The sequence below is a fragment of the Giraffa tippelskirchi genome, chromosome 5, assembly GCF_054371585.1.
Source record: "Giraffa tippelskirchi isolate mGirTip1 chromosome 5, T2T-mGirTip1v1.2.pri, whole genome shotgun sequence".
NCBI classification, from domain to species: Eukaryota; Metazoa; Chordata; class Mammalia; order Artiodactyla; family Giraffidae; genus Giraffa; species Giraffa tippelskirchi.
This window is the reverse complement of record NC_137279.1, coordinates 112,696,372-112,723,491: the sequence shown is the minus strand read 5'-3', so window position 1 is coordinate 112,723,491 and position 27,120 is coordinate 112,696,372. Positions and strand designations below refer to the sequence as shown.

Below are 27,120 nucleotides of genomic sequence, written 5' to 3'. Positions count from 1 at the left end.
AAGAGGCTCTCAGCTGGTCCCAACCTCTCTGGCTTCTCCACATCCTTGGGGGAACCTTCCCAGGGACACGTTCCATTCCTTTGAGGTATGGTGTAGGGACCCAGGCAGGATAAGAGCTGGTTTGCAGGGCCTGAGATTGGGAAGTGGGGTTGCTAGACACCAAATATGGAGGAGTAAGAAGCAGAGATTTTGAGGGGTGGAGCAGGTGGTGAGGAGAGGCCCTGGGCAGGGGGAGGTGGGTTTCAGGCTTCTGGGCAGCCCCTCCCTGCTCAGTCTAAAGGTTGTTTCACTGGGGTTGTGCTGTTCCCTCCTAGTCCTGGGGTGTGTGGGAGGTGGCTCTGAGATCCCAGTGGGAGGGGCTGGGGATGGGCAGGGGTGGCATGCAGAGCAGGGAAGGAGAATCCTGTAGAGCCTCACAGCTGACTTAGAAGCCTCCAGGTTTGTTTGTTTGTTTAACCCAGGGCTGACTTTTATGAGACCGCCACATTCCTGGGGATTGGCGAGAGTGAAGGTGATTAATGGGGTTGGCTCTGGTAGCGGGAGCAGCAGGAGGCGGAGGCAGCCAAGAAGAACCTGAGTTGACACCCTGAGGCCCCAGATTCCCAGGGCTGTGGTGGGCACCCCGGAGGGTAGTGGTGGTCCTGTGGAATCCAGCTTCCCTCCAGGGCTGGAGAAGGAGAGGTGTCCCTTCTCTTCCAGGGCATTAGGCTGGGCCCTGTTCTCGGCCTGGCAAACTGACCCGAGGCTGGGAGGGGACAGAGCCAGGGCAGGGCCAGGGGCAGGTCTACTCCGGGTTCTGTCCTGGAAAAGCGCCTGAGGCATGTGACTCATCCCGTGGAGCCTGAGCTTCCTCTGAAAACAGGGCCAAGAGGTAGCTAGCTTATAGATAGTGGCTGGCTCCGCTCTCCTTAACCCTCCTTATCTCATGAACACCCTCAACCAGTGAGGCCTGGACCCAAACAGAGTCTCTGGGGAGACTGTGAGAAAGCGCCACGCTTTGTTCGACGTGGTTTATGTTGACCTGCAGAAGATTATTCACTGAGTAAATATACAGAGTTACCATGATGACAAATTTGAACGCTGCTCCGGTGTACAATGCAAGTCAGTAGGTGTATCACCTTGTTTCCCTTTCATGCCTGTCAACAGCCAGTGAAAATGTAAGCAGATAGGGTAGGGGGCCCTGGAAAAAGAGAAGCAGGCATGGCTTTCTTGACATAAGAGAAGCCATTTTTGTCCTAAGCCATTTTGGTTGATCTAAGTCTGACCACAATGCTTGCCCTTGAACAGGTCTCAGTAACTAATGATCTTAAGGGAAGTGAGGAAATGCAGGAACAAAGGGAAAGCAGTCAAGAAATAATAGTTCAGCCATAAAACAGAGTCCTGGATCTTTCTCAAGGATATACATCACTATCTGATGCCTGTCTTTGAGTTCTGCAGGAACTAAGGCCCCTGCACATGTGGAGGGCAGAGGGATGATGCTGACTCTCCTGACTTCAGTCAACTAAAACTTGGACTCTGTCCACCTTTGTCCTAATCCTACACTGGATCGTCCTCTTCTCAAGACCCTTCATCAACATACATGTACCCTTAGCTTTAAAAACTTCCCCAATTTGCTGTTCAGGGAGACACTGCTTTGGGAAAGATATCTGGTGTTCTTGTTGCTGTTGTTCAGTCACTGAGTTGTGTCTGACCCTTCACCCGTGGATTGCAGCATGCCAGGCTTCCCTGTCCTTCACTATCTCCCTGAGTTTGTTCAAATTCATGTCTATTGAGTCAGAGATGCCATCCAACCATCTCATCCTCTGTCACCCCCTTCTCCTTGGTTGCTGAAAGTAATAAATCCTTCCTTCTCCAAGTCTTTGGCTTGGTTGTATCCTTTGGTTTGACAGCTACCAAGAGGTGAACCCAGTTTTCGAGTATCAGTGACACTCAGAATACGGTGAAGAACAGGGCACCAGAGCCAGAACCAGAGAGGTGAGGAGAGGGCCTGCCTCACCGGAGCTGACTTTGTGGGTTGGTTCTGCATCTGTGAACAGGGCCTGGCAGGATGCCCTGCTCCTATGAGGACTGGGTGACCCTGGTGTGTAGGCTCAGCAGAAGGCTGAGGGGCCCTTCTCCTCCCAGCCAGGCTCTGCCCACCTGAGAAGGGCTGGGAGGAGTCTGACTGTAGGCTGGTTGTTCTCACCCAGAACATGGGTGGGTCTTGAAATCCCTTTCAGTTCTCCAGTCTGATACCCGAATCTCCCACTAGCTCTGGGTCTGGGCTGTCCAACTCTACAGTCAACTTATCAGGCTGGGTTCAAAGAGTAGGCCTAGGACATAGCTGCCGTGGGGGGAGAAGGTGGGTTCTTCAGGGTTTCAGCAAAGGCCTGGAACCTGAAGGAGACACGGGGCCCCCAGCTGGAGGTGAGAGAGGAGGTACTTGAGGGTAGTTGACACGGGACATGTGTGTGCATATGTGTAGTAGTGTGCGTGCATGCATCTGCGTGTGTGTTTTTATGTGGTTTTGTGTGTGTACATCTTTAAAAATAACATTTGTCCCATTTCCCTGTTTTTTTAGAGCAGGCCTGATTGGGGCAGTCTGTCCTGGAACTGCCAGGGCAGTGTGTGTGTGTGTGTGTTGGGGTAGATGTCATCACTGTGGCTCTTGATAAAGTCACAGCAAAGCCTTCTCAATTTCTTTGGTGTTGTTTGGGGAATTTTTCTGCCACCCATGAAATTAAGGACGTCTATTTAATTCATTTCCTCAAGGAATGCATTGAGTGAGGCCCTGGAGACTTGTCTAGGTCAGAGACTGGGCCTGTGGGTCCCAGAGATAGAGGGAGAATAAGACATGACTCCCACAGCCCCAGGTCCACGGCCGACAGTACAATGCAGAGAGCAGGGAGGCGCTTTGAGGGAGCCTCCCCCAGGCTTCAGAGGGTGCAGGGGGTGCTTGCTCTGTCTGGGATGGGCAGCAGGAGGCGCCACCTTCTACACTGTGGATGAACATCAGCAAGGTCCCCATGAAGGGGAGAGGCACTGTGGCCAGAGATCCCACTTGTCCCAGAGGTGTGAAAGAGCCTGGGCTGTCAGAGAACTAGAGGAAGCATGGTGGCCAGACCTTGGGGACAAAGACCGTGGAGACAGAGATGCTTGTCTTGAGGGTCACCTCATTTTTTCTGGGGCCTGGCTGAGGGGTTGGGAGTTTAGTCCGTGGTGAGGACACCCATTCAGCTGCCTGCAGGGCTCGGATAGGGGGTGGGGGTGTGAAGATGCTTGCGCAAGATATTGCTCTGAGGTGGGCAGGTCTTTTCCCCAAGGTGAGCCAACAAGCACAGTCAATGTGTTGCCGAGCTCAGTCTTCAGAGAAGCTGGAAACCGAGATTTTTATGTGGTTTCTTTTATTTTTAGATGTTAGTAATTAATCCAAATTTAACACATAAGCAAAACAATAACACACAGGCAGGCCTAACAGGAAAGGTCTGCCAGCTGGATTTGGCTCAGAGGCCACAAGTGTGACCTCAGGCTGGGGTGGGACGGGAGGTACCGGAGGTTCTGGGTAGGAGTGAGCGACCAGGGTCTGCTCCCCATGGGGGCATCTTGGAACTGCTGTAAGGAGGGCAGGCTGCAGGGAGGCCAAGAGACCAACTGAGAAGCTAAGAGAAAAAAATCTTCCTCTTTATTCATTCATTTACTGAGTGTTGATTGGGCACGTGTTCCAGGCAGACACTGTTCTGGGCAGTGCTGCTAAGGGGACACCCAGAGGTGGAATTCCATTTTTGTTAAATATATATATTTATGGGTGTCCCCTTAGTAGCACTGCCCAGAATAGTGCCTGGCTGGAACACATGTCCAGTATGTGTATGTATATATATATATATGGGCTTCCCTTGTGGCTCAGCTGGTAAAGAATCTGCCTGCAATACAGGAGACCTGGTTTTGATCCCTGGGTGGGGAAGATCCCCTGGAGAAGGGAAAGACTACCCACTCCAGTATTCTGGCCTGGAGAACTCCATGGACTATACAGTTCATGGGATTGCAGAGAGTCAGACACAATTGAGCGACTTTCACTTTAATATATATGTATATAAACTACCGCACAATTGCACTCATCTCACACGCTAGTAAAGTAATGCTCAAAATTCTCCAAGCCAGGCTTCAGCAATATGTGAACCATGAACTTCCAGATGTTCAAGCTGGTTTTAGAAAAGGCAGAGGAACCAGAGATCAAATTGCCAACATCCGCTGGATCATCGAAAAAGCAAGAGAGTTCCAGAAAAACATCTATTTCTGCTTTATTGACTATGCCAAAACCTTTGACTGTGTGGATCACAATAAACTGTGGAAAATTCTGAAAGAGATGGGAATACCAGACCACCTGACCTGTCTCTTGAGAAACCTGTATGCAGGTCAGGAAGCAACAGTTAGAACTGGACATGGAACAACAGACTGGTTCCAAATAGGAAAAGGAGTACATCAAGGCTGTCTATTGTCACCCTGCTTATTTAACTTATATACAGAGTACATCATGAGAAACGCTGGGCTGGAAGAAACACAAGCCGGAATCAAGATTGCTGGGAGAAATATCAATAACTTCAGATATGCAGATGACACCACTCTTATGGCAGAAAGTGAAGAAGAGCTAAAGAGCCTCTTGATGAAAGTGAAAGAGGAGAGTGAAAAAGTTGGCTTAAAGCTCAACGTTCAGAAAACTAAGATCATGGCATCTGGTCCCATCACTTCATGGGAAATAGATGGGGAAACAGTGGAAACAGTGTCAGACTTTATTTTTGGGGGCTCCAAAATCACTGCTGATGGTGATCGCAGCCATGAAATTAAAAGACGCTTACTCCTTGGAAGGAAGATTATGACCAACCCAGATAGCATATTTAAAAGCAGAGACATTACTTTGCCAACAAAGGTCCGTCTAGTCAAGGCTATGGTTTTTCCAGTGGTCATGTATGGATGTGAGAGTTGCACGGTGAAGAAAGCTGAGCACTGAAGAATTGATGCTTTTGAACTATGGCGTTGGAGAAGACTTTTGAGAGTCCCTTGGACTGCAAGGAGATCCAACCAGTCCATCCTAAAGGAGATCAGTCCTGGTTGTTCATTGGAAGGACTGATGTTGAAGCTGAAACTCCAATACTTTGGCCACCTCATGCGAAGAGTTGACTCATTGGAAAAGACCCTAATGCTGGGAAAGATTGGGGGCAGGAGGAGAAGGGGACAACAGAGGGTGAGATGGTTGGATGGCATCACCAACTCGATGGACACGGGTTTGGGTAAACTCCGGGAGCTGGTGATGGACAGGGAGGCCTGGAGTGCTGCGATTCATGGGGTCGCAAAGAGTCGGGCATGACTGAGCGACTGAACTGAACTGATATATGTGTGTATACATGTATGTATGTATGTGTGTGTGTGTATATATATGTGTGTGTGTGTGTGTGTGTGTGTGTATATGTATGTATGTATGTATGTATGTATGTATATTACAGGTACTCCCCCGGGTGGAGGCTCAGGCATTCAAGCTTGCACGCTGATGTCTTTGCTTTCTGGGTTCCTTGCCTCCTTCAGCCGGATTTCCCCACCTGCTGGCCGAGGTCTAGACTGTCTCCTCTTCCCTCCCAGGCGTCCTCTTCTGTCTTTGGGAACCCTGGGGTTATACTTTGGGTCCCAGGCCGAAACCACCTCCATCACAACCTCTTTCCTGGATTGTGCCCCCACTCCAGTGGGTAATCCACCCTTCCCTTCTGGAGTTTACTTCTGCCTCTTTTGGAAATTGTAGGTTCTCTGAAAGCTCTTTTTGTGCTATAGCTCTGCCCTCCACATGCATCCTCCAGCCGCTAGATCCCGGTGGGAGAGGAGCCTCCCCCCAGCCCCCAGTCCTCTCATCAGCAGGACAATAGCAGAACTTCTACTCTGGACCCAAGCAGACACTCTCATGTTCATGCAGCTGGCTGAGCAGCCAGCCTGGGCCTGCGCTAGTCTAGGAATGTCCACACGGGACCTGGTGTCTGTCCTCTAGTCACTATCAGGAGAGGAGAGTAAGGCCTGGCCACCACCCACAGAAAAACCACTTAATGCCTCTAAGATGGTCCCCAGAAGCCAATGAGGGCTATGGGACAGCAGATACCCAATTCTTAGTGCAAGGCACTTGACCTTCATGGGCTCATGGAATCTCACCACAACCCATTAAGCCTTGTTACTGTACCATTTTACAGGTGTGGAGACTGAGGCTCTGAGACATGAATAACCAGACTGACATGGCATAGCTGTTCTGTTGTTGTTTTTTTTTTTTGACCAGGGGGGTTGACTGCCAAGCCCATTTCCTTCATGGGGTTGAGGCATGCCCCTCAGTCTTGGGGGTCGGCTAAGGGCCAGCCTGAGGTGGTGGTGGAGGCTATTTCAGGGATGGGGTGTGAGAGCTGGGGGGCTGCCAAGGCATATCCTCAGGGCTTCTGCTGGATTTTCTCTGGAAATGGGGAGTGCTTCAAGCTGACTTATGTATTATTTGTGGGCAGACCTGACTGCTAGAGGAGTCTGGCAGCACCCCACCCTCCTCAGGCCCTCGCCCAGCCCTCTCTCTGATCTCTGAGTCCATGGCTCATGCCTCTACCGTCTGCTTCTAGACAAAGGATGAGCACTGGATTAGGAGTCAGGGGCCAGGAATTCACCTGTGACCTTGACTTCGGGTCTGCAAAATAGACATAAGCACTGACTATCCTGCAGGGACTTAGTAGAGATCAAAAAATTGAAGATTACAGAAGGAAACTGCTAGAAAAATTTCATGGCATGATTCATTCATTCATTCTCCAGGTATTTATTGAGCACATAACCTGTGCCAGGCCATACATTAGATTTTAGGGATACAGTTCCAAGGAAGACAGACACAGTTCTTACCTGCATGGGGCTTAGCATCTAGAGGGGAGACAGGCATGAAATAGTGGCACAGACAAATACTTAAGTACCAAATGAATTGTGCCCTACGAGATTATTTAATGGGATCAAACGTGGGATCAGGGAGATTTTCCTGAGGAAATAAGATTTAAGCTGAGAGAAGGGAGTGGTCAGCCTTGTACAGGGAAGGTAAGGGCCTCTAGGTACAGGGCACGAGTGCAAAATCCTGGCGTGGGGAGTAAGCCAGAGGCTTGTGACAGGACATAGTGGGAGGGGAAGGTGGACTGACAGCTGATTAGGCATGGCCTTGCGAGGTATCAGGTGAAGGAGTTTAAGTGACCTAACAGCAATGAACCTTATCTCCAACCCCTGGCTCCTTGTCCTGTGTCCCTGGAGCTTCTCACTGCCTTCTTTGCCCGGAGTATCTCCACTCCAAGTGATGAGAAATTGGGCTTGAGGAAGAGGTCTCAGGCCCCTACCCTCCTCCCTGAGCCAAGGGGCAGCTGATTGAAAGCAGACGCCTTGCCCTGGTGGGGCCCTGGCGGGAGCGGCGAAGCCGGCTCCCCACTGCTGACCTCAGACCTGCACCGCTGGCATGTCCTGGCCGCAGACTCTCTGTCAGCAAAGCCGCATCCGTCCTGCCTGGAGACGGTCACTGTGGCTGCCCATACCCCCAACCCGGCAATTTCTCTGCCACGGTGAGAAACCTCCTGTGCTCCTGGGCCAAGGCCCAGCCTCCTCTAATTGGGCCTGGAGCCCTGGCTGGAGGAGGAAGAGATGCCAAGAAGGTTCTTAGAAAGGCACGAGCCTGGGAGAGGTCCCTATCACCCTTACCCACTTCCTCAACACACCTGTCCCAGGGTCATGCCAAGTGGGGGCACCATTATTCTCTGTGCCCTGGGCTAGGCTCTGTGCTAAATGCTTTACATCCTCATTAAATCCTCACAAGCAGCTCCATGAGGTGCATGACAGGCTCACAGAGGGTACTGGTCACATAGCTGGTAGGTGGCAGAACTGGCGTTTGGACCCAGGTGAAGTGAAGTGAAGTGAAAGTCGCTCAGTCGTGTCTGACTCTTTGTGACCCCATGGACTATATAGTCCATGGAGTCCTCTAGGCCAGAATACTTGAGTGGGTAGCCTTTCCCTTCTCCAGGGGATCTTCCCAATCCAGGAATCGAACCCAGGTCCCCTGCATTACAGGTAGATTCTTTACCAGCTGAGCCACAAGGGAAGCCCAGGTACTGGATTCTAAAGGCTGTGACTCCAGTGGGCCAGTGGGCCCTGGCTCTTCCTGTCCCCCTCAGACATTCCCTGTGTCTGCTGCTCCCGAGGGAGCCCAGCTCAGGTCCAGGCTGCTCAAGGCCCAGAGGCCCCTGAGGGTCTTAGCACAGGGCACTGAGACGGACCCAGAGAATGCTGGAGCCACCTCTGGGCAGTGGGAGCCCCTCTCTTGAGCAACCTGAGCTCTGGACATTGTCAAGGGCAGTATGCCCGATTCACGGTTTGAACCATGCCCAGCCGTCCCTTCTGAGAGAGGAATTACAATTTGATGGTTGCCCCTGAATCCCCCCTGCCCAGGAGCAGGTCCTGCCCACCTCCCCTTCTGAAGCTGCTGCCTCCCTAGGTCCTGCTATCACATTCCCCAGCCCCTGTTGTGTACCTGGAGGAGTCTGGAATCTCCAGAGATGCCTCCTGGGTCTCTCAGCAAACCCAGTGCCACCCTGACTGCCCCATGCTCTTAGGTATCCTAGAAGTGCATCCTCTTTCCTTGGCCCCCATAAGGAGCCCACCCACCGCCTCCACAGACCCATCTGCTCCCCTGTTATCCTGGTGTCCCTGGTCCATTTCGCCCTCTTTTGTCCAAGCCAGCACCTCTGCCTGATCCCCTCCTTCAGATAGGTCTTTTTGCTCTCCATGGGTCAGTCTGTCAGTCAACAAGCCTTCACTGAACCGTATGGACATATTGGCAAGAGCTCAGGAGCTGGAGCCAGCTGCCAGGGATACTGTAATGCAACTCTCTCGCATCCCTGGTTCCAGGAGCTCACATCTGGGGCTTCTAGGGTGTGAAGAGAAAAGGCTACTCTGCTGCCCTGGCCTCAAGGTTGGCTTCTCCCTGCTGCCCAGTTACTGCGAAGAACATTGATCCAGCAGGATGCCCCACGGAGACCAACTTTTTTCTGTTCCATGTGAGAGTTACCTTGGTGGTCTGTGGGCAGGTACATCGGCACTGAGGCTAAGCGTGGAAGGTGGCCGAGGTGTGCAGCTTTCAGGGACCCTCAGACACAGAGGAGTAGCGAGATTGTTTGTGTTTTAGGGTCTGAAAAGGAGAAGTAGCCCCAACCCCGGCAGGGATCCTGGGGAAGGAAAAAGGACTGAACTCCCGTCTGCGGGGAGTGGACCCAGCCCTGCAGACGCAGCACGGAATGACCACATGTAAGCATGAACAGCATGAGTATGGGGAGCACCTCAGCTAGCAGGGATGGGGGCACCTGGGGCCATACCTGGAATCACCCCCTGGGAGATCCATGTGGCCTGAGAGTACAGGACAAGCTTCTCCTTCTGACCATGGGGGAATAGTGTCACCAGGCAGCCGGACTGGTCAGGATCCCAGTGCTCCTGCCCCCCTTTGGGGAGTTAGACCTTCCACCTCTCCCTTTGGAGCACATAAGACTTGGGTTCTTGGACAACTCAAAGGGAGAGGAAGCTTCCAGAGGAAGGCACACACTTCCTTCAAGTATAGCAGATTGGGTCTAGATGGTTTTAAGTAAAATTCCAAAATCAAAGAAATGCCATAGTATTTGCATTCTGTTGCCACACATAGTGGTTACTAATGTAGCAGCTTCTGTGGTCCAAAAGCTTACAGTGTGCCAGATACTGTGCCAAACGTTCCATATACATTATTCTAGTTAATTCTAAAAACATGATAGGTGCTTTTTTTAATCACCATTTTACACAAGAGGAAACAGAGGCACAGAGAAGTTAATCAACTTGCCCAAAGTCACACAGCTAGCAAAGCTATGAGCTGGCTTATAATCCACATTCTCTCTCACTCCAAAGTCTTTCAATCACAGATTCCCCCTACATCTGCGTCTAAGGAAGGGTTCCCTGCATCTGTGGAGGCCCGGGAGATCTGGGCCTGCAGGGAAGAACCCTGGCATCTGGAGGCCTCGGGGCCTAACAAGATGGGGCCTCTGTCAGGTGCCTGTCTCCCACAGCAGCTGGATCCCATTATAGTGTGGAGGGCCATCTTTAGAAAGCCACCTTCTCCTGGGCCACGAAGGAACGGGGTGACCACAGCCAGTGAACCCTGGGGCCCCTTGAGTTTCCACTGCCTACCCGGCAGGGTTTCACAAACCCGTTGACGTTGACAGGGCAGCCTGTGAGGAGGGAGCAGGAAGCCTGGGGGCCCTGTGGTCTGCCAGCATAGCTCAGAGTTTCCTGGGCTGAGCCCTTCCTGCCGGGCCCTCTTTAGGGCTCTGCCAGCGAGTGCCCCTGTTTCGCGGCCCTCCGTGGCCCTGTCTGGCTCTGAGAGACAAAGCCCACTGACCCCAGAGTCCCTGAAGGGCCAAGAAGGTCCTGTCCTCTGGATGCTGAGCCTTGGGGGAGCTCTGCTATCCTGGCGCTGGCCTCAGGGTGTCTGAAGCTTCCTGGGGAGCAACGCTGTGAGGTTGGGGCAAGGACTGTACTACATGCAGTCAGGAGTCCCAGCCTCCACTCTCAGCTCCAGTGCTAACTAGGGCTGTGACCTCAGGCAGGTGTCAACATCCCTGAGCTCCCTTCCCTCGTCTGCCTCACAGGACGTAAAACCCTGGTTGAACAGGAAAATGCTCTGCAAGTTTTAAGGGCTCTCACCTGGCTGTGCCTGACCTCAGGATCTAATGGTCCTCCCTTGTGGAAACTCTGCCAAGTCTAAATCCCCAGGTTTCCACAGAAAAGGGAGGAAGCATTTCCACAGAAAAGGGAGACAGCCTGAGCAAACGCTCAAGGTCAGGAACGCAGACACACTCACACGCACACGCGCACACACACATACACACAATGAGCTCTTTGTGCCAGGCACTGTCTTAAATATTTTACATATGTAAACTCATTTATCTCTTGTAATATCCCATAAAATAGGTACTAGCTTGCCTCCATTTTACAGATGAGGCAATGGAGGCCCAGAGAAGTAAAGTAACTTGCTCAAGATCACACAGCTGAAAGTGGGGAACCCAGATTATAACCCAAGCAGTCTGCAATGAGAACATGAGTGGAGGTAAAGTAAGGGCAGTGGGCCTGGAAAAAATGAGAGAGACATCACGGGTTTGGCCACATCTACCTTGTCCTCTCTGGTAGGGCCAGTGCTTGGTATGGAGCCGGGCACACAGTGGGTACTCAAAGATGTTCCTGAAACCTGGGCTCCGCAGAAGGTGCTTATCTGGGGACCCTGAAGTTTTGCACGATCAGGGGATGCTGGACTTGCTGGGTGGGGGGGCAGTATGGGCCCAGGGCTGAAGCCTAGACTGTCTCATTGCTTCTTTGGCATGAAATGTGGCTCCTGCCCAGGCCTGTCCTGGGGCATAGGCTCCTTCTCAATGCGGCTGCTGGACCTGCATTGACAGGAGGGCCCACCTAGTGGACAGGCAGGAATTTTAGCTTAAGTAGCTCCTGGGTCCCTCTCTGGGCTCCTCCCCTTGGGCCCTGCCTCTCCTTCTTTCTCCTGCACTGGCACACTTGCTGCCTCCCTCCCTGTGGGATGTTGTTTGCTCCTGGAGCTCAGGGTCCAGGGTGGGCCGGAGCCCTGGGGGGTCACACACAGACTTGGCAGAGGGTATTTGTTGCTGGCAGAGGCTGCTGAGAGACTAGCCTGTGTGCGGGGCTGGAGAGCCAAGGGGCTGGTGAGAAAGGAAGTTTCTGTATTCTGTGGCACTCAGACCCCACCAGGAATGTGGCTTTGGGCCAGGATCCCTCTGGGCAAGAAAGGATGACTCAGCAGAAACAGCATCCTGACCCCACAGGATAACTGGAGCCGCTGCGTTGGGGGTGGGTGCCAAGTGGCAGGGCTGGTGAATTCATGACCCCACCACTTCAGCCAGCATCTCCACCCTCCACCCAGCCTGCCTTTAGATGCCCTTCTCTGGGCTGGAGTTTTAAGTCTCTCAGAGCAAAAACCTTCAGAAAGACTTGGGGGGGTACCCCAGCTCTTCCCACTCTGAGGGATGGACTTGAAAAATGATGGGTAGGACCCAATCTGCCATTGAGGCCCCTAGGTCTGGTCGTGGGAAGATGCCCAGCACAATTCAGGGTAGGGAGCACTGGGCAGTGGAGAGAGCTGGTCTGGGCTGGGCAACGGGGAATTCCAGCCCGAGAGAGCCAATTGGAAGCACATGTGTTTAGACAGCCATGGAAACCTGCAAAGCTACTTCTCTGTTCCTTGAGTCTAGCTTATGAAAAACGAAGCATCTATCGCCAGGAACCCTGAGAAATGTCTCCCTTTGTCAGCGGAGGCCTTCATAGCACAAGCTAGTCACTACTGGGGACTGTAATGGGACTCTAATTGGTGCCATCCTTCTACCCACATGCACCCCAAGTCCCGAACAGAAGTGGATGATGGTGGTGGTGAAAATGAAGGTTATAGCCCGAGATGCTGCTGCTGTTAGCATTTATCAAGTGTTTCCCGCACATACTGCTAACCATCGTTACCTGTTCAATCTCATGCATTCCTCATAAATTCCATACGAAGCAGATATGTACTGAGTTCCTAATTTTAAGAAAGCAAACAGCTTTGCAAAAGATTAACTTGCCTGAGGTCACCCAGGTACTGAGCGGCAGGATAAGCTTCTGAGACTGGGATGTTAATGATTTGCTTGGTTCCTGACCCCCTTCTTCTGTCCCTTGGGGGAAAGAGGAAGTCAGAGTGCTGGCGGCTCTGCCCCCTCCCCTTGGTGCCACATAGTGACAGGGTCACCAGCGATGACCCGTGGAAACACTGACCCCTTTCTGGGTGCCGTTGCAACACTCGGCGGTTTCCTGTGCAAAGCATCATGGGTCTTGGGGTCTGGCAAGCAGTGAGGATCCTGGGATTTGGGGCTAGACGACATGGGTCTGCCCTTGACTTACTAGCTCTGTGGCTTTGACACTTTACTCTGTCCCTCTGTGACCCTGGCTCTCACACCTGTAAAGTGAGAAAGAAGAACACAACAATTTACCCTCCATTAATCTGCCCAGTGAGATGAAATGTAGACCATTAGGCCATTGCAGCCAGAGTAACCAGCCAGACAGCAAGCAGAGGGGCTCCTTTGGGGTCCAGCCAGTGGCGGTGGGGGCAGGGAGGAAAGGGGGGTGGGGCTGGCATCACACTGCTCAGCTCCCTGGTCAGGAGAGGGGCGGGCAGAGATCAGAGGTTACTTTCTTAACAGATAACACCTGTTTTGCGCTAATCCATCGGCCTCACAGAGATCACCTGGGGGTGAGGACTTCCAGTGGAATGGCTCCATCTTCCCAGGGAAATCCCATAGGTAGCACTGGTCTAGGCACCAGATGACAATCATCAGTCCCTTACAAGTGCCCTGTTTGCTGACTTCCCTGTGCATGGAATCTCTTGTCCTGCTCTAACGTGGGCTTCTGTTAGTAGACTGCTTCCTGTTGCCCCAGCAACACAGCAATAGTGGAGGTGGCAGCAAACGGCTGTTAAATCACTTAATCAGTTGTGGCCCACAGGCACTGTGCCAACCAGGGGTGGTTACAGCTTTGCCAGACTTAGTCACTGCCGCCTGTAACTTAATGTGGCTGACATCGTTGTAAACACACACAAAACAGGCAAATAATAAGTCCCCAACAAATACATCTTGCTTGATTGATTTGGGAATCATGAGGACATTATGTCCCTTACAGTTTTATCCCTGAGTCTATTTTGCTATACTCAAGACCTTGGCAAACCAGTAATTTCCATAGGATGTCTTTGGCCAGGCTACCCCCCAGTCACCCCATTCCTTGGCTCTTCATAAGGATTTATCAATAACAACATACCCATTCTGTTCAGGCTGTTATTATGGTTCCATCCTGAAACATCCTGTAGTGGTTATTTTTTGGAAACATCATTTGGTTCATAATCTCTTAGCAACAGAACTTGAGGGCTAACGGCCGATGCAACTCCAAGCGAGATGATTGTGCCTCGTGCGTGGGCAAACAAACCCACAGCAGCCAAGTCGGAGCACCCTCTGATTATGGGTTTCATTGTTTTAGGTCATCGAACGTCACCAGCACCCACCACGAGCTGGGCTTGCTTTGTGACATGGCAGAGAGCATATGCTGTGACAGCCATGCACCCAGGGCCTTGGAGAACTTTCAGTCACCGGGTGCCCAACGCTGCAGTCCTAGACATGTTTCCTCCTGGCACAGGTCCCAGAGTGTGTGTCTGACTGGAAAGAGGAGGGGACAGGAGAAGTGACCCCTCGCTCTGTGCATGTCTGCAGTTTATGTCATCACAACCCTTCTGCCCAGCATTGTCAGGACTGTCCTGCCATGTGACAGCTGAGGAAGTGGCAGCTCGAGCATATGAAGCCACCAGCCATGGTCACAGGTTGGCAGAGGCAGAGGCAGGATTAGAATCCAGACCTGCCCAAGCTCCCAGCCTCCGTCCTTTCTTTCTCTCCTTCCATCTTGCTTTTTATTTATTTATTTTTTTGATAGTTAATACTCCTAGAGCAAGGTCTCCTATTGCAAACATTAAACCACAAGCATGGCCTTTGATTTTTTGAGCCCAAATTCACACATCTAGGAAGAGAAAAAGCAAACTGTGATCCATGTACATGGATGAAAACCAAAGGCTCATGGATAATCACAGTGGAGTGTTTTTGTTTCTATTCTTATTTTTATGTTTTGGCCACTCCATGCAGTATGCAGGATCTTAGTTCCCTGACCCAGAATCGAATTCATGTTCTTTGCAGTGGAAGCACAGAGTCTGAAGCATGGGGCCACCAGGGAATTCCCTCACATAGGTGTTTTAAAATTTCTACAACTTAGAACCCAGAAGTCACAGGCCTTACAGGGCCTTCTGGATGTCCCTCAGTGTATCTGCACTTTTCTCGAGTTGAGCAACCTTATCAGCCTTCAGCTTTTGGTTGATAATACTGGTTAACCCCTGAGCATTAAGGACACATGGACAATTGAGGAAGACTTCATTCTAAATGCCACGCATCCCCTTCACCATTGTGACTCCAGATGAATCCTGGATAGATTTTTCACCATGGATTCAATGAGATCCGTCACATGTCATCCAACAGACCAGTTGGTTACCCTTTTAGCTTGGTGATTTCACAGGCACTTTCCACTACCACCTTATATACTTCCTTCCAATTTTCACTATTATTGTTCTTTCCCATTTCTGGGCTCAGTTCCCGAACAGAAATGCTGGCCACATATATTCTACTCTAAACAGCTACACTTGAGTCACCGTGTTCTCCCCAAATCCATCCATGACAGCTGCTGGAATGAATGCCAAGTTTTCAGCCATAAAATAGTGAAACCTTTGACACCCACTTTCAATAACATGGTGCTTGAGTCATCCACTTAGTTTCCAGGTAATATATATGAGGATATCCACTGTGTTGGAAGCCACACTTATGATGCAGTTGGGACTGTACTTGATGATCAGAGGAATAATGAATTTGAAGAAAACATTCCTCTGCACCGGACTGAGATGACTCTCTCTCTCTTGCTGGTGGACTCCTGTAGTTATCCCCATAGTCAGAGGGTGATCTGTTCTCTGTCACAATTTTAAGTGTCTGAAGAAAGATGTTCCCATGTTGCAGATGCATTTCCAAGCATCCACAAGGGCAAGTTCATCAGCCAGGGACTTTCCCAGAATGCTGATGGCACATGCCATACTTACTTGTCCAACACCCACTGCAATGATTTTATTGTTTGTGACTGTTGCCTCCTCTCCTGCAGCTATGCAATCAGTTTTTCCTTAAGAGTTGCCCTTGTTCACAGGAGAGAGAAGGCTTGGGAGACAGTTGTAATAGTTGTGTAAAGGAGGACTAATGTGCAATGTTAGCCATGTGCTCAGCCTCCCCTCTTTCTGTTCATCTTGTTCATGCATTCAAGTCCCTAGGGGCAGCTAGGACTTCACTTGATGTGTGGTCTCCCTAAGATTGTTCTCCAGAAGGCAGCACATGAGGGCCATTGCCACACCAGTTCCACAGGTCAAAACCACGCATACAATGTGCACCTCCTGCAGCCACTGACCCCAGACTTCACAGGCAATGTGGGGCTCATAATCCTCCTTTTATTTTGGTCACTTCCCACAGCCAAGACCATGGTTTTCCCTCTGTGTCAGATAGGAATAAAAATTAAAATAATTAGCTACCATGTATTACTCTGAGCTGGAAATTTGATTTACATGCCTTTATTTACTCCTTAAAACCTTATAAGGACATTTACAGTTCAGGAAATTGGGTGTCAGAGTAGTTGAGTGACTTACTGTAAGTCACATAAAGCAGGTTCTTTTGGCAACACCCACAGTCACCCTCCACCCTTCCTACGGCTCTGTTACTCATGAGCAGAGGTGGAATTACTGAGAAAACTCTTGATGCCTATGCTCTGGGCCCCCTTACTCACACCTACCCCTTCCAAGCCCTAGGGGTCTATTCATAGAGCCACGATTTTTGTGAAATGTGAAAAAATAAGATGTTTTAATGTTTATTTTCCAGAGGAAAGCCTCCCTCAGGTTCCATAGAACCTGGACACCTTGTTCATGAGCGTATGCCTTAAACATCTTATCTAAAACTCTGCTTCTGCCTTCTGTCTCCTTTCTCGACTTTATTTGCTCTCCTTGGCACTGTCACTAACACACCATGTACTTTATGGTACATGTACTTTATATATTATTTATTGCACATCATAGGCACCACTCACTAAGTGTTTTGGGGTGAATGAAGGCAGCCATTGTCCTTACACAAAAGCTGTTCTGCGTAGTAAGTTGTTTTCATAGACAATTTATAAAGATGGAGGAAATGGCTTGCTCAAAGGCACCCACCAACAAATCCAATCCCCATTCTCCTGATCTGAGCTACCTTTGGACTTGGCCCTGTCTAGGTTTCCTCTGGCCATGATGTCATAACTTACTTATAGACCAGACATCATTTCCTTGGTGTTTCGTCCTTGACTCATCTCTCTTGCACCCATCTCCCCCTACCCTCCAAGTCCTACCAGCCACCTCCCAAATATCCGTCAGACCCAATCACTTCTCCCCACAGTCCCCACCATAGACAGGGTCTTCATGTACCTCCCACTGGTCTCCCTGCTCCCGTATCTTCCCCTCAGCTTCCAGAGGATGATCCAATCAAGTCACTCTCCTGCTGGAACTATCCCATGAATTCGTATTTCTTAGAGGTCAGATTTGAAGTCCTCAGCCTGACCCATGAGCCCCATAGAGGTTTTTATTTTTTCCAGTTCCTCAAACTCACCATCTCCTTCCTGACTCAGAGCCCTTGTACATGTTCCACCCACTTTTGGTGCCATAGCAGTCTTCCTCTCTTCCCTCTCCATCTTTCTACTTAATTTCTACTCACGCTTTTGGTCTCAAAACAGCATCATTTCCTCAAGGCTACCTTTCTTGTCCGCCCACACTGGGTGAGAGCCCTTCAAATGGTTTTCACAGCTCCCTGTATATCTCTGCAAAGAACTGATTACAACTATCATTAAATAACCAACTGCATCCTCTTGCGGGGTTTGATCTGTCCTTGTGACCCCTCCCTCCATCCTCCTCCCCAGACGTGGTGTGCCTTGCTCACTGTTGTATCTTTGTATTGTTTGTTTCTTATTGGCGTATAGCTGATGAACAATGTTGTGTTAGTTTCAGGTGTACAGCATGTATTGTTTGTTTGGCTTAAGGCAGGGGTCCCCAACCTCCGGGCTGCAGAGAGGTACCTCCTGTCAGATCAGTGTGGCATTAGATTAGAAATAAAGTACACAATAAATATAATATGCTTGAATCATCCTGAAACCATCCTCCTCATCCCCTCTGGTCTGTGGAAAAATTGTCTTCCATGAAACTGGTGTCTGGTGCCAAAAAGTTTGGGGGCCGCTGGCTTAAAGGATAAAGACATGTGTTCCTCTCTCACATATGCCCCTCGAGGTAAGTTTTTCTTATCAGCTGGCAACAGTGCTCCATGTGGTCCTTTGGGACCCAGGTCCTTTCCTCCAGTGGCTCTGTCATCCTAGGAGTTGTCATCTGCATTGTGGAGGCTGGATCACTGCCACATCTGGGTTGGAGTCAGCAAGAAGGGAAAGAGTTTCCTTGGTCTTGGCTTGGTTCCAGATATCTATTACTGGATAACAAACCACTCTGAAATAGTGCTATAAAATATCAACTATTTCATTAGTCTCATTGATTCTGTGGGTCTGTGAGGAATGCTGGGGGTTGGGGCAGAATTCCTGGACCATGGCTTCTGTCTGTATTCTACAATGTCTGGGGCCTCAGCTGGGAAGACTCAGATGGCTAGGGGTGATTCCAGTGGTAGGGGTTAAATTGTCTGCATCTTCACTCACCTGGTGCTTGGCTAGAAGACTGGGCTCAGTGGGGCCTGTTCCAGGGCATGGACATGTGGCCTCTCTAACTTGGGGTCCTCACAGGAGTTGGACTTCTTTTACCGAGACTTGGGGCATCAAGAGTGAGTCTTCCCACAAGGTAGAAGCTGCCCAGCCTTCTACGCCTCTAGTCTCAGTGATCACATGACTTTCCACTTTCCTCTGGGATGAAGACTACCCAGGTTCAAGTGGAGGGGTCATAGACACCTGTCACTTGGTAGTTGAGAGTCGAAGAATGTGTGTTGTGTTGTATTTTAAAATCATTATAGCCGGAGGGGCTAATACCAGCTCCACTCACATTCCCCTGGTGAGAATGTAGTCATACGAGTGCATGCGTACATATGTGTGCTCAGTTATGCCTGACTCTTTGCAACCCCACGGACTGTAGCCCACCAGGCTCCTCTGCCCATGGGATTTTCCAGGCAAGAATACTGGAGTGGGTTGCCATTTCCTTCTCCAGAGGACCTTCTTGACTCAGGGATCAAACCCACATCTCTTGCATCTCCTGTGTTGGCAGGTGGATTCTTTACCAACTGAGCCACCAGGGAAGCCTGTGTAGTCATATGGCCCTTTCTAAATGCACGGAGGTGGGAAATACTATCCCCAGATGGGCAGCCATGCTCCCAGCTTCAAGTTCATCATAGTGGAAGAGAGAGAATGGATTTGGTGGACTGTTTCCTCTCTGCCACAGTCTGTTCCTCTGGTCACCAAGCACGTGTGTACCCCTCTTCCCACATGCGATACACATCTCTTCAGGAAAAAAAACAAAATTCCATTGATTGAATCCACCACTGCCTGTTTATAGAACAACTCACTGACTGGATGTCTGCAGTGCCTCTCTGTTCACTCATCCGTTATGGATAGTCCACTTCTTAACCTAGAGCCTCGACATCAGCTAGTTCTAAGTGGGAAGGCAAAATCAGTTAGTTGTGGCCTGTTGAATGGAGAGAAATCTGCTTTTACCTTTATCTCAGTACTTCATTCAACCTATTTACAGAGTGGGAACATCAATAAATGTTCATTGAAAAGAATATCAACTAAAATTAATTTCAAATGGATCAAAGATTCAAGTGTAAAAAGTCAGCCCATAAAATGCTAGGGTTTGAAAAGGGTAAGAGCAGACAGCTTACAGAAGAAAATAAACAAAAGACCAAAAGTGGTATGAAAAAGCATGCTCTCGAGGATGTGGGGAGATAGAAACTCTCACATGTAGTTTGTTGGTGTTTGAGTTGATCATTTTTAGACGTGGGTAGGCACGTCATTCGAGGTGTCAAATGTTCAATATTTTTTACTTAGAAACTCCACTTTCAGGTATTTATATACAGATATACAGTATTCCCACAAGTGAGCAAAACTATATGTCAAGAATGTTCCATGTAGGCTTGTTTAGAATAGCTAAGCCTCTGGAAACCACCTAAATACCCTTCCGTGGGAAACTATCAAATAAAGTAGAATCTCATGCAGCTGTTAAAAAGAACACAGTAGAATTAGTAGTACTAACACAGAAAAATTCCAAGGAACAATGATAACTGGAAACGAAAGGCATGTTGGAGAACATTATGCATAGTGTAAGCTCACGTGTATAAAGAAAGAAGACAAACTAATACATTCATTTGTATTAAAAGATACCTGGAAAGATTCATAGAAAGTTTTAACAATGGTTACTTCAAGGGACAAGTGAGTTTAAGGCTGAGAGAAGCAGGAGAAGGTTTACTTTTGGCCCTGTATCTTCTCCACTACATGGATTATTTTACAACATTCATGCATCACTTCTATAGAAGAATCAAATTCAGAATAGTGGTTACTTCTAGGGATTCCCTGGTGGCTCAGAGGGTAAATAGTCTGCCTGCAATGCAGAAGACCTGGGTTCAATCCCTGGGTCAGGAAGATCCCCTGGAGAAGGAAATGGCTACCCACTCCAGTATTCTTGTCTGGAGAATTCCAGTGACAGAGGAGCTTGGCAGGCTACAGTCCCTGGGGTTGCAGAGTTGAACATGCCTGAACCAATTCATTCACTTCACTTTTCTAGGGAAGAAGGGAAGGGCATGGTGAAGAGGCCATAGGGCTCTTTAGCTGTATGTATAATGTTATGTTTCTAAAACAGATTGAAATGGGTAAAATGGTAAATTTTGTGTTAGTATATTGTACCACAGCAAAAAGAGGAAAAAAAATGACAATCTGTTACGAACTGATAAAACTGGATACTAGGATGCTCATTATATAATCCCTCTGCTTTTTCACATTTTAAAAACATCTCACAACTTTTTTTTCTAAATGGATCCACTCAATAAACAAGATAAAATAAAGGGAAAGGAAACCAGAAAAATGAAGCAAAAGGGACGTCCAGGCAGTAAAAGAAACAATGTCATGGTGTACGCCTTTAATGAGCAGCTTGGTAAATTCAGTGACGGTCTCAGCAGAGATGTGCACACTAGCATTTCCTGCTCTGAGCTCAGGACACTGAGATGTCAGGAGCACAAGAGACACGGCTGGCATTGCTCGGAAAAAGGAAACTTGCCACTGCGTTGCAGAGACTTAAGAGACTGTCACAGGTGCAGGCAAGAGCTGGCAAGGACCCGGGCCATGTGAGCTGTCTCCTCTCAACCTACAAAGCAATGCGGGAGCCCTGCTGTCCTTTCCCAGCTGCCCCCCTCCTTGCCCCTTCGCCCGCTCCTACCCTGGGGATCTGGGCAAGCAGCAGCCTCCCCTGCAGGTGGGCACACTCTTCCTTGCCATCGGCCCCTGCCCACCCTGCAGGGCCTTAATCTGCTGCACCTGCAGTTCTTTGATCCTTTTTGATTTCCTTTCTTTTGAAAAAATTGACAACAGTGCCGTTCTGACTCTGATGTTTTGAAAACCCTCTTCCTGTGAACTTGAAATGCGGGTGATAAAGAAGTAAAGGGCAGAGGGCTGTGGGTTTCACCAGGGGCCTTTGTTCTGGGCACGGAAACGATATCTCAGGCAGATAGAGGTGAAGTGAGGGTCTGGAGTCTGACTTTGAGGTTCCAAGGGCTGCCCCGGAGGGCCCTGGACGTCCAGGGGCAGGTGGCTGCCCAGAGTGCCCTGTGAGGTGGTGAGCTCCCTCCCCATTGCTGCCAGTGGGCTGTGTGCTCAGTCACTCAGTCGTGGCCAACTCTTTACGACCCCATGGACTGTAGCCTGCCAGGCTCCTCAGTTCATGGAATTTTCCAGGCAAGAATATTGGAGTGGCTTGCCATTGTCCCACCTAGATGACACGTGTCTAGGGTGCCTGGGAGGATTTCTTCACAGGGAGGTGGACTAGTGCTGGCAAGTTCCCTTCTAGCTGGGCCCATGATTCTGGGCAGGGCTAGGAGGCCTGGCCCTGCTGTCTCTCCCTCCACTGACCTCAGCCATCCAGAGCACAGACCCTGGGCTGTGACAAGCCTGTTGCTGCTTCTCTCCAGAGGGGCCGAGGTGAGACATTGCCTTTCCTACAGCTCCAGTGTGTGTGTGTGTGTGTGTGTGTGTGTGTGTGTGTGTGGTTGTGTGTGTGGTTGTGTGTGTGGATGTGCACCCCTCAGGGCCCTGCAGAGAGAGAGAGACTGCTTCTGGGTTCCAGTCCTGGCAGGCCTCCACGACCTGCTGAGCAAGCCTCTCATTGGTGTGTTCAGACGTCCAGGGTTTCTGGGCTGGATGTCCAGGGTGTCTGGCTCCTTAGTGGCCTCGATTTTGTGTTCTCATTGCTAACTCTTAGAAACCAAGTGCTGGCCACCAGTCAATGCACTCAGGGCTCCAAGCTGGAATCCTTAAATTCATCACTGAATTTCAAATTTGGAACAATATAAGCACACTCACTGTCCTTTTTACAGAGAGGGAAACTGAGGCCCAGGAAAGTTGAGGGGCTTGTCCAGAGTTGCTGTCTGGGAAGGAGTGGAGTTGGGACTGGGTCTCCTCTCACTTCCAGGTCTGCTCCCCAACTTCTCCACCCTGCTCTGTGGTGCCCTGGGATGCTGACTTGTGGAATTGCTTTGATGGGTACCCTTACCCTCTGCTTTGACCAGTGGGGAGCATTGCCAGCTGATGGGAGGCAGAGAGGAGAGGGAATTAGGGCACTTATTCCCCCTAATGCCCCCTGTGGGGTTGCCACAGTCTGGCTGCGGCCCTCAACTGAGGCCACAGAGATGCTCAGGCAGCCTCTCCACTCAAAACCATTCTGGTCACCTCCCCAGGCCAGCAGGCCTAGCAGTGGAATAGATGGCTGCCCTTGGTCCAGGTTCCTGCAATCCTTTCTTATACCCTGCTCTTACCTTTGAAAAGAATCTCTTTACTGAATGCTCCTCTAATGGTCCAATTGAAGTATGCTGCCTGTTTCCTGCTAGAATCTTCCTGATCCATACCATCCTGCCAGCTCATCAGCAAGGACCCCTGGGTCTGCTGAGTCATCACAGATGGGGGCCCATGGGGGCTGGAGCTGCGCTTTCTAATTTCTGCTCTTCTCTCTGCCTCTGCTCACACCCTTACTCCTCCCCTGACTGCCTGCTGTGCCTCCAGCCCCCACCTGTCATTCTTCCCCTGCCAGATGTCTGAGGATGTTTAAGGGATGAGAGTGACAGTTAAGCAACTTTCACCCCTACCCTGTCCAACCATGATACATCTGGCAAGTGATGCTCTGAGGTCTTGGACATCACAGGCCAGTCAAAGAGATCCTGGGTCCTTGGGACAAGGTGTCCTGGAAGCCAGTGCACAGAGACAGGGTGACTTCACATTGCTGGAAGAAGCCTCTTCCCTGGGGACTCTCGTTCAGGAAAGCTCACCCACCCACTCACTCGCAACACAGAGGCGCACTCCCTACTAAGCCCACCCCCAAGGGACCTGCACGTCACTTCCTCAAGGAGACTCTCCCTAGCCCTTGGCTGAAGCTGGCTGTCCCATGATGTGTTCCAAGCAAACCCCATCCCTCCTTGTTTTGTAACTTTCATCACGCCAACATCACTTTTCCATCGTCTGCATCCTCTAGTGCTCCATCCTCTCTCTAAGAGCAGGCCCTGTGGCTGTGCTGCTGACCACTGTACCCCCAGCATGGTGCAGGGCACACTGTAGGGGTTCAGCAAATTGGTGAATTGAAATGGAAAAACAACACTGCAATCCACACCATGCAGATTACCCCTCTTGTCTCTTGGTAGAAACTGAGAGAACAATGACAAGCCACAGCAGGCTGAAGAAAACATCAGCCTGAAGAGGCTGGAGGTGGGGCTCTCGTTCTGCTGTGCCTTGTAGTAACTGGAGACTCCGACCAATCTCTGGGCTTTAGGTTCTTTAGTAAGATGAGATAATACTTACACTAATGTTTTCTGGGGCTTCATAACAAATTATTATAAACTTCACAGTTTAAAACAGCACATGTTTGTTATCTACAGCGTCCATGGGTCAGGAGCTGGGTCCTTTACGAGGCTGCAGTCAAGATGCTGGACAGGGGGGCATATGTATGCCTGTGGCTGATTCATGTTGATCTATGGCAGAATCCAGCACAATATTGTAAAGCAAATATCTTGCAATAAAAAATTAAAAAAAGATGACAAGCAGGGCTGCATTCATATCTGGAGACTCCAGTGAGGATGGATTCACTTCCAGGCTCACACAGGTTGTTGGCAAAATTCATCTCCTTATGGTTGAAAGACTCGAATTTTGGTGGCTATTGGCAGGGGGCTGCTCTCAGCGCTTAGAGGCCACCCACAGTTCCTTGCCATAAGACCCTCTATATAGGCCCTCCCCAGACAAGGCAGCTTATGTCTTCAGAGTCAGTGAGAGAGGAAGTCTTTAGCACCAGCCTGCTGGTGAGACTGGATCTTTGTAACATATTGTAATCATGGAAAAGTGAAAGTGAAGTCGCTCAGTCGTGTCCGACTCTTTTCGACCCCATGGACTACAGCCCACCAGGCTCCTCCATCCATGGGATTCTCCAGGCAAGAGTATTGGAGTGGGTTGCCATTTCCTTCTCCAGGGGATCTTCTCAACCCAGGAATCAAACCCGGGCCTCCCACATTGTAGGCAGATGCTTTACCGACTGAGCCACCAGGGAAGTCATGGAAGGGACATCCAAACCCCTTTGACAATATTGGTTAAATGTTGGCATAATGATTATTCCATTGATTGGAAACAAATCCCAGGTCCTGCCCACACTCGAGGGAAGGGGATTACACAAGGGCACGAACATGAGGATATGGGGATTACCTTAGAATCTGTCTCCTATGACACTAATCTGTCAAAATTCTTGAGTGAGTTAAACGAAAGAAAGCACAAAAGCCCTTCATACAGTGCCTGGCACTTAGTGAAAACTTAGAAAATGCCATAAAAGGCAGCTAGAAGCAGCTGTTTCTTCTTTGGCCTGCTTGGGAATAGGAAATGTTGATCCATAATTGGTCCCTAGGCCCTACTATGCCCATCAAGCTGCTTCAGCCATTTGTAAAATCTGTTTGGCTCTTGAAGGCATTTAAATTTGCCAATGGCATTAGATAGTATGATTGATAGGTGTTCTTGTTATTGTAGCTTAAAAATCTCGGCAGATCAGTTCTGTATCTTATTACCTTTTCCAGCCTCTGGTGCTTAGCTTAGCTTGTTGAGCTTAGGATGTTGAATTCAGTCTGAATGTTTCACAAGTGTTGAGCTATCACACTCACCAGAACAATTTGGATCTGGAGCTATATAGACCCAGAGGGCACATGGTGGCAGATGGGAGGGAGGACACCAGAATAGGTTGAGTGGCCGAGTCAGGGAGGACAAGGAGCCACCTGTCGGGTCCTGCTATGGGGAGACCCTGGCTCCTGTCGTCATGTTTGCCCACCTGCCTCCACCCCTAGCTTTCTCCCCTTCTCAGTGTTCAACTCCCCTCCCCACCCCACCTCGCCTACTCCAAGCAGGGTCTCCTTGGGATCAGGGTGTGGTGGGCCTGCCAGTGTTAATGGGGGAAGAAAAGAGGGATTCCTTCAGAGACATGGACTATCTGGGCTGGAAAGAGCCTTAGTTAGACTCCTGGAAAGGGATCAACAGCCATGTTTAGGATAAGGGAAGAGAACTCATGTCTATGGAGCACCTACTCCTGCCTCTGGGCTCCTCACTTGACATATTTCATTTCCTCTGTTGTTTCAACCTTCAAGGTAGATAAACAGAAGCCCAGAGAAGGAAAGTGGCTTCCTCTGGTCACACACCTGCTGGGAGGCAAAATTAGAACAGAACCTTGGCATGCTGAGCTGCTAGTCCAGGGTTTCCTCTCAAGAGTGCTCCCCCTTGGAGGAGCCTTGGTGTTGTAGCACACTCCTGGCCCTGGCCCAGTTCTCTCTATAGAGCCCTGGTTCCCACCTTCAATTCTTCTTCCCCTCTGCCTCTGCTTCTAGGACTTTCTCTGCTTGGGGTGCTCCAGACTCCTGCTGACTCGGTGGGTGGCACCCCACTCAACCTCAACCTGGCACTGGAGCAGCCATGCAGCCCATCCAACCCAGAGTGCAGACATTCTTTCCAGCAGGGGCAGAAGCAGTTTGAGGCTCACATACCTGGGCAGCTGTCGCCCAACTCGGATCTGTAGAAGACAAACCAGAGGGGTCATGTCATCATTCCTGGGCAGAGCCATGGGCCCAAGAGCTGGAGTCTCTGCAGAAGGCCCATCTGCAGAGGGTGGAAGGTGGTGGGCGAGGTCACCTGCCCTGGGGCCGGTTAGACGGGAGGTTCACCCACCCTCCTTAGTAGAAAAGTGGAGGCCAGAAGCCCAGAGGCAGCAGCCCAGCGGGCCAGGACTGTCAGGTCCTGTGAGAGTCTGAGACACCCCTTGGTCCCTCATCTGGGGTGCTTTAGTTCCCCCCTCCACTCTCCCTGAAGGAGTGTGATGAGGGGGGGTGAGCTCCTTAAAGGCAGGTCTTGAGGGTGGGGAGAGAAAGAGAGCTGGGTACCAATTGTCAGTAATGCCTAACGTCAGGAGACGTGTTAGGCATTACTGACAATTGATGTTACTTTTGCACTCAAAATAGGTCTGGGGAGAGCTAGGGGAAGATGTCTAGGCTGAGAGAAGCTGGCTGTGCCCCTGAAAGGGGGAGCTGCCGGGGCCTGAGCCAGGGCTGCGCTGGGAGCCCTGGGAGCTGGCGTGAGGGCTCAGACAGGCTGGCACTGCCCCTAAACCTGGTCTGTTCTGAGAAAACACTCTAGGACCAGTCAGTGACCCAGGGAAGAACATCCTGCAACCTAGTTATACTTCCTTTCAAAAGTTATAGGAGTAGAACCTAGAAAAAGAGAAAGCACACAACATACACCACACACACACACACACACATACACACACACACACCTCTTCCTCACCTACCACGAAATATGGGCTTCAGACCCCTCACCTCCCTGGGCCTACAGAATCATACGAAGCCCACCTAGTCACACACAGCCATCCACAAACACACTCTGTCACACACCAGGACTGTCAGCAGCACACAGCCACGTAGAGTCACATGTCACCAAAGGCGACCATGCATTCACACACCATGACACACAAGCCCATGAGAACACACACAGTGCACAGTGAGACTTAACCGCAGGCATTGATACTCTCCCGCTCATCTGCATGTAATCGCGTAACTGGATGCTGTGACATGCAGGGATTCTGAATCCGCATGGTCACGCACAGACTCATACCACCTTGTACAACCACAGACACACTCAGCCACACTCACA

At 50.1% G+C, this 27,120-nt stretch overlaps 1 protein-coding gene and 1 pseudogene across 3 annotated transcripts in view; both read right to left on the bottom strand.

Moving 5' to 3' along the window:
* EPS8L3 (EPS8 signaling adaptor L3) overlaps positions 1-14,281 on the bottom strand; it is a 47,537-nt gene extending 33,256 nt beyond the window's left edge. Inside the window, exons 1-3 of one of the 3 annotated variants that reach the window (XM_081487043.1) lie at positions 13,888-14,281; positions 12,853-13,033; positions 12,663-12,752 (exon numbers count right to left, since the gene is read on the bottom strand). In XM_081487043.1, coding sequence (XP_081343169.1) covers positions 12,663-12,752; positions 12,853-12,904 — 142 coding nt within the window. In that variant the 5' untranslated portion in view covers positions 12,905-13,033; positions 13,888-14,281. Of the gene's footprint in view, positions 1-12,662; positions 12,753-12,848; positions 13,034-13,843 lie in introns of all 3 variants that reach the window. The other 2 variants (XM_081487046.1, XM_081487045.1) reach the window with 2 other exon arrangements.
* A 713-nt stretch (positions 14,282-14,994) lies between these two features.
* LOC145505254 (L-lactate dehydrogenase B chain-like) lies at positions 14,995-26,035 on the bottom strand (annotated as a pseudogene).
* Positions 26,036-27,120: the final 1,085 nt, after the last annotated feature.